The sequence below is a fragment of the Paralichthys olivaceus genome, chromosome 19 (genome assembly GCF_024713975.1).
Source record: "Paralichthys olivaceus isolate ysfri-2021 chromosome 19, ASM2471397v2, whole genome shotgun sequence".
Classification (NCBI taxonomy): Eukaryota; Metazoa; Chordata; class Actinopteri; order Pleuronectiformes; family Paralichthyidae; genus Paralichthys; species Paralichthys olivaceus.
This window is the reverse complement of record NC_091111.1, coordinates 12196203-12211089: the sequence shown is the minus strand read 5'-3', so window position 1 is coordinate 12211089 and position 14887 is coordinate 12196203. Positions and strand designations below refer to the sequence as shown.

Here is a 14887-nt window from a genome sequence, read left to right as displayed (position 1 = left end):
TTGGACTGTGTTTGTGTCTTTGTGTCTTTGTGTGTCAGTGGGGGATTAACATCCACTTTGGTGGATTAATATACCTGTGAGAAGATGTTCCAAACCCATTGGCCAAGAGAGGAAACACAACGACAAAGAGGCGCTGTAATGGCATCTGCAGGCGTCACAGAGGGATGGTTTATCAACTAGGAACAATTAGGTAAAGGTTAAACGCATTGTGACACAAAGGATTCATTTTCAGGTGTCTACAGTTAAAACAGACACAATAACATTATTCCTTCTATATGAACCTGACGTTAACAATATTTCAATCAATCCATGTCTGTAATAAACTTAAAATAAGGTTCAATTCACCATTTTTGAGCAATATTCTGAGATCTTGTCAAAGAGTGTCTGACAGGAAGCAGAGCTCAGCTGCTTCCTCAGGTCATCTCTCTGGGTTGTCACGAAAACGGAGCTTCTGCTTAAAAGGATTTCACCGACTCATCGCTGAAGTCATGCAATGCACTGAAGGACTTCAAGCTGTATGAGAACAGTGAACACTGTATGAGTGACAGTTTGACCATCTATTGCACATTGCTCAGCACTCACATTTAGAATACACAAAGGAAATTGAAATTAACTTGTGGGGTTCAAATGGTTTTAATTCAATGAGCAGATAGTCGGACATCACAAAGGTCATGCTGACTTGTTCCTGGGAGCTTTTTTCTCTCACAGGAGAGTGTGAAGGCCTGTTTTCCTCAGTCATTGTAAAGTTCTTGTCATTGGGAAAACAGCCTACTAATTGTTTTGATGAAGGGATCAGGATCCCTCAACTGCCATGCCAAGAACGGATTAGCCAAATCTGACCCGCATGCAAGACTCGTTAAAGGTCAATCTAATCACCTAGTCACCAAACAATTCATTTAAAGTTCTGTGTGAATTAGTCTCAGCTTATGTTATTTTTAAGTACAAGAAAATAAAGGTCCCTTGAAATTCCCATTAAAAACAAAGATTTTAAATATAGATACACATCCAAATTTCTTGGGACCATAGACAGCAAATAAAGATGGACAACATGACAACTGCCCAAAAGTAAGGCCAAAGCCTCTTGATCGCCCTCAGGTGGCTGGCTGCAGTATAGGTCATAAAGCTTGAAGTTAATGGATGGGATATGGACTAAACTCAAAAGTCAAGGTTTGTGGTATGAAGTGGGGGAGCAGCATCTATATTAATATACAGTCTGTGGACTGTCAGAGCAGAAAATTATACAAAGATTTTAGCATAACATTTTTGTGGAACAAGATAATTCTGTTTATGAGGACACAACTACAGGAACAGGGGTCCCTACCCACAAATATGTCAGACTTTCCCAAAGTCACTTATTAATACCTATAAATCATTTCAGTAAAAGATAAGACATGTTTTTACTGATCACTTTCCTCTTTATTTCTACAACAACTTAAATGCTTCTGCATTGAAATATAGATTCATCCATGTAGGGATACTACTACTTATAATATACATAATAACAATAATGATAATTTGGTAATATAACACCAGTACCTTCATTAATTATTTTAATTATTACATGTTATTACCTATGGTTATTACATGTCTTTATTTGTTGTTATTGTTTTTATACAGGCACCTCTGTAGACAGACTTTGTATATAGAGCGTCATCACTGTGCGTCATCAGCAGCAGAAGAAGGCCCCCTGACAGCTCTAAAAACAGAACGCGGGTTCATCTTTAAGCAAAGTTTCCTAGTGAGTAAAACTCAAAGAGGAAAATGTGGACGCGGACCCGGAGCTCACGTTGCGTCGGTGCTGATGCAGAAGAGTGAAGTTTTCCCCCCGAGCAGCTCAATACAGGCTGGCTAACGCAGAAAGCTAACGGCTAATGCTAAAGCTGCGCACTTTCGTTTCACAGAAAACTCCCACATCGTCTCGGACCCGCCAGGACTCCGCTTCAGCCGAGCCTCACCACTTCTGACTTATGGTGGACGGTGGCTGACCGAGCCGAGAGGTAACCGCTCGTATTTGCTCAGAATCGGACATAATTTTTGAGATTTTAACGATTCAAGTGTCAAGTTGTGGAGAAGTCCCTGAATCCCTGTGACGCTCAAACTAGTCGTAATAAATATATGGTCAATGCACGAAAGGCGCCGACCGGGTCTGTTTATTTGCATGTGTGGGACATTTCTCATGGTTCTGGTTTAAATCATGACATAGAATAAAAACCTCACATCTGAAAATACATCACCTGGACGTTGTTTATCGCTAATCTATAATCTTCCTTATATTTCCATTGTAGAGAAAAGAACATTTTTACTGCAAAACTGTGTTGGAGCAAATATTTCCGACTTATTATCTGTGTCAAGTGTGGAGGTCACTGTTAAAAGGAGCATGGTGATTATCGTTAATTGTATCTGTCCTCTGTCTTTGTCATATATTAAATATTAATACTTTAGAGATTTTTCGAGCTGGTGTGCCGGACAGCTATTATTCTCAAAGTTATAAAATAAATCATTTTGTGGAACCGCTGCCTAAAAAAGTTTGCAAACTTTAATGCCAGCATAAAATGCGGGAAAACACAAGTCACAAGTGGCTGCCTCTCTCCTACAATGCATGCATCACCAAACTTGCAGTTTTGTTTACCCTATTTTTACGTTGTTTCCTTTTCTGTCGTTGTCCTCTCTTCTCAGTTTCAGCCACAATGAAGAGAAGAGCCGAAGCACCGCCAGCCCCTCAGAAGGGGACAAAGTTGTGTCGGGAAGACAGCAGCTCGGACGAGGAGTCACAATTATCCAGACAAGGTAGATTTGTACTATTGAAAGTTATTTGCTGGGCCTGCGCACATTTCAACAAAAACTTTGGGTCTTGTTGAACTTTTGACTGCAGTGATTATGAGGATCTCTGTGATAAAGTCTGTGGTTTTGTTCTGTCTAGACTCCAGTCAGAATGACTCCCTCAGTGACCAGGAGGATCACAGACCAGGGTTCTCCATGCCCTCCATATCATCCTTTGATGAACAAGACACAGACGCCCCCTCAGACAACTCCTCCAAGTTCTCTATGTACAACAGTGTGTCACAGAAGCTCATGGTAATGTGTTAATTACGTCTCTGACACAGCACCCAAAGTTTGTTTTGTAGAATTTTGGATTGCAAAACGTTTGTTTCATGTTTCATAGTATTAATAAGAAACATGGAATCATTTTACAGTTTTTTTTTCTAACTCCCTTGTCTGTTACTGCTCACTCCTCAGGCCAAGATGGGTTTCCGTGTGGGCGAGGGTCTAGGGAAATTTGGTCAGGGACGCAAGGAGATCGTGGAGGCTTCGACTCAGCGAGGAAGAAGGGGTCTGGGCCTCACGCTGCAGGGCTTTCAGGGGGAGCTCAATGTCGACTGGCGCGATGAACCAGAGGTACACAGCAAATAAATTATTTTAGTAATTTTAGATTTGAAATACCAAGTGGGATTCAAGCAACCATCAGTGGTACCAATGACATGATCTCTGTCTGTCCAGCCCAATGCCGTAGAGAAGGTAGATTGGTTCCCAGAATGCACCACAGAGACCCCAGATGCAGATGAACTGAGGGACTGGATGATTCTGGGACAGGTAAACAAGATACACGGACACTGACTCAGATATAAATGTGATAAGTATACAATGCTTATTTTTTCACATATTTGTTGTTTCTGAACTTTTGTTTTCGATCACTTACAGAGAAAACTTAAGATCGAGGATGAGACAGAGTTTTGCACCGAAGATCTTCTGCACACTCTTCTCAGGTGCAAGGTGAGTGATCATAGAAATCACCAACTGTTCACATCTGTTTGATTTCAATCTGCTTTTTTATTCCTGGTTGTGTAACCGCTGTGTCTGTCTGATGTTCAGACGGTGTTTGATGACCTGGAGGGCGAGGAGATGAGGAGAGCTCGGACACGCTCCAACCCTTACGAAACGATCAGAGGAGGGATCTTCCTCAACAGGTCGGTCTTTAGGTGGTTTCCACAAGTTGGACAAATGAACGTAGCGTGGTTAATATCATGTAAGTCATTCAAGTTATGGAGAGTTTTGGAGTTCAGCCTGTTACCAATTCACGGTCTGATGTGAAATGATCTAAAAATAAAATGAGATTGTGTCACAATGGAAATAACTAATGCGCTATATGATTAATTCCTGTAGTGACAAAAGAACGAGATCTTGAAATACAAGCTACGTCCTGAACTATAGCAGACTTTTGTAGATTGTATTAATTCAAGAGTCCTTTAAATGCAATTCCAAATTGTTTGATATGCTTTCTGTTTTTAGAGCAGCTATGAAAATGGCCAACCTCGACTACTGCTTTGACCATATGTTCACCAACCCAAAGGATTCAAAAGGGGTGAGTGGGTCAAAGTGACTGTTGATGTTAGATGTGTTGAACAAGCCAACACAAAGAGATGGTGAGACTTTGTCTCTGCCTACTTTCATTATGTAGACACCTCTAACAAAGGACCGCGAGGGGGAGCTCCTGTACTTCGGTGACGTTTGCGCGGGGCCTGGAGGCTTCTCAGAGTACATCCTGTGGAGGAGACGCTGGCACGCCAAAGGCTTCGGCATGACACTGAAAGGACCTTGTGACTTCAAACTGGAAGATTTCTTTGCTGCGCCGAGCGAGCTGTTTGAGCCCTACTACGGTACGTTAAGAAAACCTGCACGTCGCTGCTAGGAGATGTCTGATGAATGATTCAGTGGAAGCTTGACCTCTGTGTATCCCAGGTGAGGGAGGAGTGGACGGAGACGGGGACATCACTCGGCCAGAAAACGTGACGGCCTTTAGAAACTTTGTGTTGGAGAGCACAGAGAGAAGAGGGCTGCACTTCCTCATGGCAGACGGGGTGAGTCTATTGTGCACATTGATTATTTTACTGTAAGGTGACGGTGCAGTCTTGCTGTTCGGAGAATGAATTTAAATTTCTGTTTGGAGATTGAATTACTTTTATTTGAATGATTTTGTCTGTGGTAGGGATTCTCTGTGGAAGGTCAGGAAAACATTCAGGAGATCCTGAGCAAACAGCTGCTGCTCTGTCAGTCCCTCACTGCCCTCTCTACACTCAGGACAGGTATTGAAACTCTGGTCAGGTGGACACGCTCTGATGTTTATCAAGGAAAATCAAGTCAAATATTATATTCAGTCACAATATACCATCCTTATATTCATGTTATGTACTCATCCTCTGTATTATTTACTGTGTACCCAGATTAAATTCCCCGGCTCTGTCTGTCCTCTGCAGGTGGCCACTTTGTTTGTAAGACCTTTGACCTATTCACTCCCTTCAGCGTGGGTCTGGTCTACCTGATGTACCTCTGCTTCGACAGGATCTCTCTCTTCAAACCTATCACCAGCAGACCTGCCAACTCCGAGAGGTCTGTCTGTCTTTGTGTGAACCTTATGTACAGAGAGATCTGTGGAATTGATTACTGAAGCAGTGCAGGTTGGATATTATTACATTTGTTGCTTGTTCTCTGACTCAGACATTTGTTCCCAGCATCTAAGATGCTTAACATTAAATCAGCAGAGACGCCCCAAATTTTGGACAACTTTTTAGACTAATGAATATCTGATCATAATAGTACTATTTCTTGTTATCACTACCTCCTCAAATCTGCTCCTACTCTTAACCACCCTCAGGTACATCGTGTGTCGTGGTCTGAAGCCCGGCTCAGACGCCGTCAGGGAATACATGTTCAGAGTCAACCTGAAACTGAACCAGCTGAGGAACTCGGATAGAGATGTAACAGATTTGGTTCCGCTGAGCATCATCAAGGAAGACACGGATTTCTATCAGTTTATGGTCAACTCCAATGAGAAGTGAGAATACACAGCCTTCAGACAGGATTTAATGTTTTCATCTTAAAACTGAAAGACTGACAGGAAGTGAACTATCTCTCCCCCGCAGGCTCTGTGTAGTCCAGATCAAGGCCTTGGCAAAAATCCACGCTTTCGTTGTAGACTCGTGAGCAACCATCTAGTTTTCTCTACTCCAGCTTAGTGTTATGTGTGGGGTGGAATTTGTGTGTGGAACTAACTGTGACACTTTTGACGTCTGTAGGGATCTTTCAGAGACAAGGCAGGCCGACATCAGGAAAGAGTGTCTGAAGCTGTGGGGGGTGAGTCGAGATGTTCTACATTAAACCTTGACAACGGATCTATTATAATTCATAGAGGTTTTGTTTAGAAATGTTCCTTCAGATAGTCATTCAAGTTTTAAATACTTTTTTGTCTTTTTCCAGGTACCAGACAAGGCCAGGGTCACTCCTGCTCCCTCAGACCCAAAGTCAAAATTCTATGAACTGATCAAGGTCAGTTAATAAATCACAGTTTTTGTGTGTTTTGAAATGTTAATAAAGAAAGAAAAACTTAACCTAACTAAAAGTAAGCAATAATAGAAAATCCTGTTTGTTTATTTTAATAAATTGACACGCTATGATTAGTGGTGCTAATAAGTGGTGCTCAGTTTCTGCTCCTCATCTCAATCCTACTTGTGTTTGTTGCACCTCAGAATTTAAATGTGGAGTCGTTCCAGTGCAAGCTCACTCCTCTCAACTCCACCACCCTCGATAAAATGCGTCATATACTGGACCACAAGTGCATTGTGGGAGGTGGAGAGCAGATCTTTCTTCTCGCACTCGGGGTGAGTCTTAAGAAATAACATAGGTCTTGAACTTGTGTTTTGTCTCACTGCAGTGAAGTAGTAGAAATGATTTGTGTTTGTCATCATTAGTCTGGATGACAGGACGCTATCAGTACATCGTTACAAGCAGTTATCGAAGTGTAACCATTTTATCTGTAAACTTGTTTGAATATGTACTGGAAGAGATTAAAACAAAGAGCTGACCGGCAGTTTCTATGCTCAGTGAATCGGTTTTCATCTTCTCGTCTGTTCTCTCTTTTTCCTCTTTACATGTGTAGAAGTCTCAGATTTACACGTGGGACGGGAAGATGCCTGTTCGCTGGAGGAAACTGGAAAACTTTAAGCTTGAGCTGCCAAGAGATTCTCTTCTGAGCGTAGAGATCGTCCAAGAGCTGAAGGGCGAGGTGAGAGTTTAGGGGCTGAGCAGATGAAATACGGGAGTCAGTATATCACCCTCTTTATATTTGTCATTGCTTGAATTATGACCTGCATTGTTTTTACAAGATGTTGTAGGAGGGCGCGTCAGGTTGTATATTGCTTTGACCATTTCCTACAACAGCAGGGATCATTCATCATTCAAGAGTTTTTTCTCCATAACATGATTTAGAGATTCAGAGCTGAACATTTTTATTTTATAGTCACATCTGACTCATTGTTTATGGAGCTGGTAAACTCACATGTATATTTGGCCTATAGGGAAAAGCTCAGCGGAGAATCAACGCAGTTCATGTAATGGATGCACTAATACTCAACGGCACTGACGTAAGAGACCAGCACTTCAACCAAAGGTAGGACAGCGCCACCCGTACGTTGTATCTTTCTCGTTTCATGTGTGATCTCTTAATAATCCACTCTACTCGCCGTCCATGTTGTAGCTGCGTTTCTGTTAATACTGACGTATTGTAGTTTATTATCGTTTACTCACTAAGGAATGTTGTATATCCAGAATCCGGATGGCTGAGAAGTTTGTGAAGGCGGTGGCCAAACCAAGCCGACCAGACATGAACCCTATCAGGTTTTTATTTAAACTTTGACCATAAATGTAAACAAACACTCATATAGTATCACTGGTACATTAAAAAGACATTGTGGCATTAAATTGTCATGCTCTTTAAACGTAACCTCTGTCTTCTACCAGAGTGAAGGAAGTGTACAGGTTGGAGGAAATGGAGAAAATCTTTGTCAGGTAAGAAAACAGGTCACATAAGAAAACAACAAAGGTACACTTGTTGTTTCTCTACAATACAAAAATCAAATCTGTCATTTTCTGTTCTTTTTTCCTCACGCAGACTAGAAATGAAAGTCACAAAGAGTTCAGGAGGAATCCCTCGTCTGTCCTACACCGGCAGAGACGACCGGCACTTCCTTCCCACTGGCCTCTACATCATCAAGACTATCAGTGGTGTGTGTATATCTATATATATATACGTATGTGTGTGTCTGTGCTGCTCAGTGTCTGACATTTTGTTTCAACCACGTCAAAGCCTCAACAAACCCATGGTTGAAATCCTTTGAGTGACCATGTGTGGAGTCATGGATTTGTGGTCTACTAATCTCTCTGCCTCGCCTCCCTCTCCATCTTTTAGAGCCCTGGACCATCGCGTACAGTAAGAATTCCAAGATGAAGTTCTTCTATAATAAGATAACCAAGGAGTCCACCTATGTAATGCCACCAAACTGTGCTGCTCCCTTCCAGTGAGTACTGACCTCTGAATTCATATTCAAACTTTGCCTTCTCATGTTTTCGGGTTGTCCGTACATCCTGTACAATATGTCAACAACAGCCTGAGGGGATTTCCTCAAATTTGGTACAAAGTTCAGTTGGACTCAGGGATGATTCTGATAAGAATGTTGATATCAAAGGTCACTGTGACCAAACCGAATCCTTTTTAGCTTTTCGAACGCATTCTCCAGAGAATCCTTTTAAAATGAACCCAAATTATTCACTTAGCCTCATGGATTAATTTGAATAGTTATAATATTAATTAGAACTATTCTTTTCTCTGTCTTCATCCTCAGTGTCTGCCACTCTGAGCGTCTCTTCTGGGCCTGGGTGGACGGCGTCATCGTTCATGACTCTCAGACCCGTGTGGATCCTGAGAAACTGTCCAAAAACAATGTCTTGTCCTTCATCCACCAGAACTACCATCCCTGAGGCCGTCACTGAGCCCAGAGCTTCACCAGTGACAAGCTGAACCCAGAATGCACTAAATGATGGAGGACGTAGAGCCTTATGTTAGAATGCAGTTTTGCAATTATCAAAAATACCCAGCAGCCGATTGAAAATGTGTTTTTGAATTCCCTGTTTTTATTCTTCTGTTAATGATCTGCTATCTGACCGTTTTCCCGTCCTCTCGTTCCATCGTGTTGCTGAGAGAAATAATGAGCAGGTTGGAAGTGGAGTTCTGGAGCTGAAAGTGATGAAGTGTTTGCTGCTATTTCTAGCGGTGGTCTTCTGCCTCCTCCACTGCCCTTGGCTCTATGAACTCTAAAGACTCATCACATAGGACGAGAAGAAGACACAAAGCTGCCGCCATCGTCTCTGCATTGAAATGCATGTCCCTGTAGATGGGTTTTCTTTTTTTTTGGTTCTTAGTAAATGCTCGTGTGTGTCTGCACACATCAGATTAACAATGATACATAGGGTTACAGATGTTAAAACTATGCATCCATATGTCTCACTTGCCTTGCTCAACAACACAACTGGTCCTCTGTCCGTCTCTGTGGAGATGAACATCTGTTTTCTAAGTCTTACACACAAATAGGCTCCTCGTTGCTCCTGCCAAATCTCCAGCTGAAGCCTCAACACAAACACATTCATCGTGTTCACAATCATCAGCTACAGATGTAGCAGCTGTTCTATCTTTCAAACGTGATCTGTCATCGTGTGTGTGTGTGTGTGCGTGTGTGTGTGTAAAAAAACCTGGAAAGTGTCTTCGCTTTTAGGTTTCTCCTCTGGCTCTTTGTTGTGATTTTGCCTGGACTGTGTCGTTTCTTAAAACCTGCAAATTTTGTTCTCTTGTAAAATTAGCTACCGACCATTTGATGTAAATAATAGTATAGTAAATAAATGGGAGAAGCTCATCCCAGAACAGACTCTACTTCCTGGTGAAAGGTATTTATTCATGAAGGAGCCCAAGTAAAAACTAGAGGGTTGCTCGGTAGAGCACATACCTGATGTATGTCATATCGGTTTTTTTCCTTTTTATAAAAGTATATTATAATAAAAACAACTTTAAAAATTATTATGATATATTATGAATTTAATGTATAAGATCTTTAGAGAGTTTTTGGTGGGTTTGACCCTGTTCTACGGAAGCCTATTGCATTCATTTGAATTATCAATTTTTTCAAGTGAATGCAATAGGCTTCCGTACTGTACCAATAGAACAAATAATAAATATCATTGTTGTTGTTATACAATGCTTAGCAGGTTAAATATCAGAGAAAGCAAATAACTTAAAAATATAAAACATTAAACGCTGTTACGTGAGAGACGATGAAGTCAAACTCACTAAAACTAAAGTTTCCACGTGATCACAACCTAATTTATTTCTTACTCTGTGTCATCACCATCCACCACGAGAGCTCTTATTTTGAAATCTAGGCTCCAGCCAATCAGAGCTGAGCTCCGAGTAACCGGAAGCAGTGTTATGAAAACATCAGCCCCGCGCCTCCCTCAGATCTGATCGGTCGCGTGGATTTCCAGGTATTTCCAGTTTCTGTGTTTAACCTGAGATTTCAAAATCCTTCCGCAGCTCGTGTGTGTGGAAACAAACGTGTTGCGCTGTTGGATGAAGAGTCACATGTTCGGATGTGAACTGTTTAATTCAACACGAGTTATTTCCCGAAATGAGCTGTTGAATAACTGGTGTCACGTGACTCGCTGCTGCAGGTGAGTGTTCACACTAACGTGATCTTTGAAGTTTGAAGATGCTGAAAGCTCTGGGACAAGCTCTGTTCTCCACCGGACTACAAAACCCCAAATTCACTGCGGCGGAGGAAAACAAGGTAAATGAGCTGAAACAAACAAGCTGCACTGAACCTTTGACCCCAAACACGAGTTCAGATCAAACATCTCAAAAGTTTCCTGGTTTCACTTTGTCCAAGTTAAACTATATTATTAAAATATAGTATTATATATATATTACATTATATTATTTTTCTGTTTAACAAAAGCCCCAAAGTATCAGTATAATGGTTTTGCATCGTAAACTGAGGAGTTTAATCATTGATTGACTTCAAGTGTTTGTCGTTCTCTGCTCATAAAGAAGAGTAAAAAACCACAACCTCTTCACTCAGGAGCAAAAGTCATGAAGTCTGATAAACAAAGAAATAAGAATGGGACATTTGTCGTAATAATTATCAACTGATCTAAAAAAGTTTATCTTCATATAAACTCTGGCTGTAACGCCCAGCCCTGTAAATACTGTGATAACACAGGCGTCACCAGTTTGTCCAGAAATGAAGGTTATGTATATTATGTATGTATATTATTAATAAGAAATGATTTTAGAAATACTTTATACTTACTGGAATAATGTCACAGTAACTTGTGCATCACAAGTTGTTGTAAGAGAGAGTGAAATCAGTGAGAAAGTAACGATCACTGTTGTTTTCATGCGATGACTGTGTGAAAGTAAGTGATCGATACATGTGACCTTTTCTAAATACTGCTGACTCACTGTTTCTGGTCTCATCGATCACATTCGAACTGCAACACAGTTCAAAATAAATACATGAATAAATAAATCTGCAGCGTCAGTGCAGCTAATAATCCTGGTGTGTGTGTGTGTGTGTGTTTTGCAGGCACAAGACTATGAGATCCGCACCTACCACGCCACCAAGTGGGTGAGCACGTCTCTGAGCGGGATGCAGCTGGACGCAGCCATGAAAGATGGCTTCCGCAGACTCTTCAGCTACATCCAGGGCAACAACCACAACAGTGAGTCCCGACTGTCTTATCTCTGAAATGTCACCTGAAGAAGAAGAATATTAAAGAAGACATAGATACTAACAACTGTTGTATTCTTTGTTCTGTTGAGACGTTGGTTGAGGCGTTTGTGATTGAGCCTGGTGATATTACCAACATCAGGGTGTAAAAACTTTCAGATACTGATATATATATATATATAGATATATATATATATATATATATACACATGTATATATGGAGAATCTTGTTTCAGGAGAGAGAGGTGATGAATAAATGCAGGAGAAAGTTCTCTTTAGTTCCTGGTCAGCACTTTGTTACAGAGCCACTGCCTTTGTTTCTTACTCAGCACTTTACACCAGTGTTATTTATGAGGACATGTATTGTTTGTGTAGTTGACTGGTGAGTCTGCAGTTTACAGAGTCAGATCTAAAACCCTCTACATCTGTGCTCATATGGACACCGTCACCGATCACACATATCTATTTTTATATTTAAGTCACCAGTGAGTGTCTATGCGTTTGTAACTTCAGAGGTCAAAGTGGAGATGACGGCCCCTGTGACGTGCCGCGTCGACCCAGGAGCCGGCCCTGCCTGCGAGTCTCAGTTCACCGTGTCCTTCTACGTCCCGGAGGAGCATCAGGAAAACCCACCGGAGCCGAGCGACCCGCAGGTGTTTGTGGAGCACAGGGAGGAGTTCACTGCTTATGTCAGGTAACGTATAAACCTAATCCTCAAGAGTTTCTAGACCAAATCTTCCAGCTGATTATCGATCGATAAGATAACTCTACTCGTCCGTCTGCTGCAGGACGTACGGTGGCTTCTCCAATGAGAACATGAAGCGAGAAGAGCTCCTGAAACTTATTGAGAGCCTGCAGAGGGACGGCGTCCCGTTCGTGGACAAGCCGTACTACACAGTCGGGTACGACGCCCCCTTCAAACTGACCAACCGCAGGAACGAGGTCTGGGTCCTGAAGAAAGAAGAGCAGCACTAGAAAGATTCAAAGGTCACGCAGCATCAAACCCACGGCAGAAGATTTTTATATGATCATTCCACAACACTTGATAGATTTAACACAGCTCTTATTAATGAAGTATGATGAATTAACATTTAAAGGTCATTTTAAAAAGTACTTTTTTCTTTTTCTATAAGTTGCATCAGTTTACGTTTGAATACTTTGACTAAAAAGTTACTGAATCAGACTCACTGTCACCATCGTTAAACATCAGGAGGAGCAAGTGGCCGCAGTGGGGCATATATCTCCAGCAGAGGGAGCCAAGTAGTCAGAAGACATTTCTCTCCTCTGGTGTATTTGTTTACACACATTTATTTCTTAAAGCTACAAAAAACACTTAAATTTAAATGATGTGAATGTAACAAGCCTAAGTTCTGTTGTAAAACAGTAATCACTCACTATATGTACAAGGAAACACATTATTAATGCATGGAAGTGTTTCTTCTGTCGGTTCAGGCCACAGAGAACACGTCCTGACACCATGTCAGCACAAGAGATGAGGAGTTTGAGGGTAAACAGGCTTTTATTGTCTGAGTTTGACAAATCAATTCAGCAGAGCCAGAAAATACAAAAGAACACATTTTGCCTGAAAGCCCACTTGACTCAGAGACAGAGTGAAGTTCAGCTGATTTGTGTGTGTGAGTAAAGAGACTGCTGGAGTCTGTCAGCCTGACGACACGATGGTGAATCGATCTGATCCAACGCGTCACTGACAGCTCATCTATCATTTCACAGTAAGGACTGTATTAATACAGCACATACACTATTTGTTTTATTTTTCTAACACACACAGTCAGGGCCAATGTGAGAGTCAGGATCTTGCCCGTAGACTGGAGGGGATCGAACCACCGACCCTCTACCTCCTATTCCTATCAAACATCATTGTGGTGAATTTAGTAATCACGCCAGCATGATCAATTTACTTAAATATAAATTAATTGTCTGGTCACGTGCTGGAAAAAAAGATGCCAAACATTTGCAAGAAAGAAATTTTTTTAATGTGGTCGATAAAAGCAAACTCAAGAGTCGCCAAGGTACCTTAAGTTCTTACATCTGATTTCCCAACATTCCTGTGCCTTGTGTGAACCATACTGACAAAGAGTTCCAGTTACAAGCTCAAACTCTGCCTTAAACACGACTTGACCTTTTTTATACATTACATTATATGAATATTTACATTTTTACCTCCTGACAGACTCAGAATCATGTTTTTGATCTTAAATAAGGGACATAATGGACGTTAATGGAAAACCAATGTATGAATCATGGGAAATATTACTTTTGAATCATGTTCACTTTAGTATAATCAATAATAAATATAACGCTTCATTAAATGATTATCTATCAACTCCGTCTCTTATGTCTTCGTCGTCCCTTCGTCTTGGCGATGTGATCGTGTCTTGTGGAGAGCAGGTTGTTTATCTGCAGTGGACACAGATGTGACCGTCCTCCACACTCCGCTGGTTGTGACCTTTTCATCAGTCGTATGAAATCCTCGCCACAGTTCACTTCACCCTCCATCCTCTTTCACCTTCTCCTCGTCGCCAGGTCCACGTCTGCTGAGTCACTCGTTTTATTTGTGGCAGAATTGTTCCCAATATCATGTTCAGGCTCTCAGCAGAAGTGATATCTTGTTTTAATCCTCTACACACACACACACACACACACACACACACACACACACACACACACACACTCTCCACCTGCGTCTGTTGTTCATCGGCCAGATTGATCTCAGCAGCTCTGCTCTGTGAGGTGAAGCTGCTGCAGAGAGGAAACATATAAACTGAGTTTTACTCCAAACATCACAGTCAGTGTGTTTTCATTATATTTACCTTCTTCAGCCTGTTGGAGACATTCAGGAGGACAGGCTGTAAAAATACTGCTGTGACAACACACGTTTTCTGGTGACGGAGAATAACTGTAAACTTACTGCACAGTTACCAGCTGTTGCTTTCAGAGACCTGCGGGTAATAAATCAAATTTATTAGATTGCTCCCAATAAATGGACAAATGGAACATGTGACAAAAATAGATGTGAATTAGGCAAAATTCTGACATTTAAGATCGTGGAGACATTAGCCACCTCTCTGCAACGAATTCAGAGTTTGAAGAAATTCCCTTGAGACCGAACTTCCATTACATGTTCAAGAGGCCAAACACATGATGTGTGAGTCCACAACAACCTTGACCTGTGGAACAGATTATCACCAAATCTGGTGGAAGGATGTGGTCTGGGTCAGAAAGGAAGCCGTTAAATTGTGGTCCGGAGCCGAATCAGGGGC

At 41.5% G+C, this 14887-nt stretch overlaps 2 protein-coding genes across 5 annotated transcripts; both read left to right on the top strand.

Annotated features, from left to right (window-relative positions):
• Positions 1–1644: 1644 nt before the first annotated feature.
• On the top strand, positions 1645–9754 carry cmtr1 (cap methyltransferase 1). 2 transcript variants are annotated; one of them, XR_011239241.1, is made up of 24 exons: positions 1645–1997; positions 2677–2787; positions 2921–3075; positions 3238–3396; positions 3499–3591; positions 3700–3771; positions 3871–3965; positions 4288–4360; positions 4457–4655; positions 4738–4856; positions 4985–5081; positions 5253–5385; positions 5651–5830; positions 5919–5975; positions 6072–6129; positions 6253–6321; positions 6522–6653; positions 6932–7057; positions 7350–7441; positions 7583–7668; positions 7792–7839; positions 7943–8055; positions 8240–8348; positions 8673–9754. XR_011239241.1 is itself a non-coding variant. In XM_069514479.1 (24 exons), exons 2-24 carry the CDS (start codon positions 2688–2690, stop codon positions 8806–8808), a joined length of 2484 nt encoding a protein of 827 aa, XP_069370580.1. In that variant the 5' UTR covers positions 1645–1997; positions 2677–2687; the 3' UTR covers positions 8809–9754. The 2 variants fall into 2 exon arrangements, 1 of the variants encoding a protein (XP_069370580.1); XM_069514479.1 differs by having other exon boundaries at positions 7600–7668.
• A 492-nt stretch (positions 9755–10246) lies between these two features.
• On the top strand, positions 10247–13950 carry hebp2 (heme binding protein 2). Of its 3 annotated transcripts, none has more exons than XM_020097829.2 (5): positions 10247–10362; positions 10549–10664; positions 11463–11598; positions 12120–12300; positions 12395–13950. In XM_020097829.2, exons 2-5 carry the CDS (start codon positions 10587–10589, stop codon positions 12579–12581), a joined length of 582 nt encoding a protein of 193 aa, XP_019953388.1. In that variant the 5' UTR covers positions 10247–10362; positions 10549–10586; the 3' UTR covers positions 12582–13950. The 3 variants fall into 3 exon arrangements, with proteins under 3 accessions (XP_019953388.1, XP_019953389.1, XP_019953387.1); XM_020097830.2 differs by having other exon boundaries at positions 10275–10362; positions 10580–10664; XM_020097828.2 differs by having other exon boundaries at positions 10306–10664.
• Positions 13951–14887: the final 937 nt, after the last annotated feature.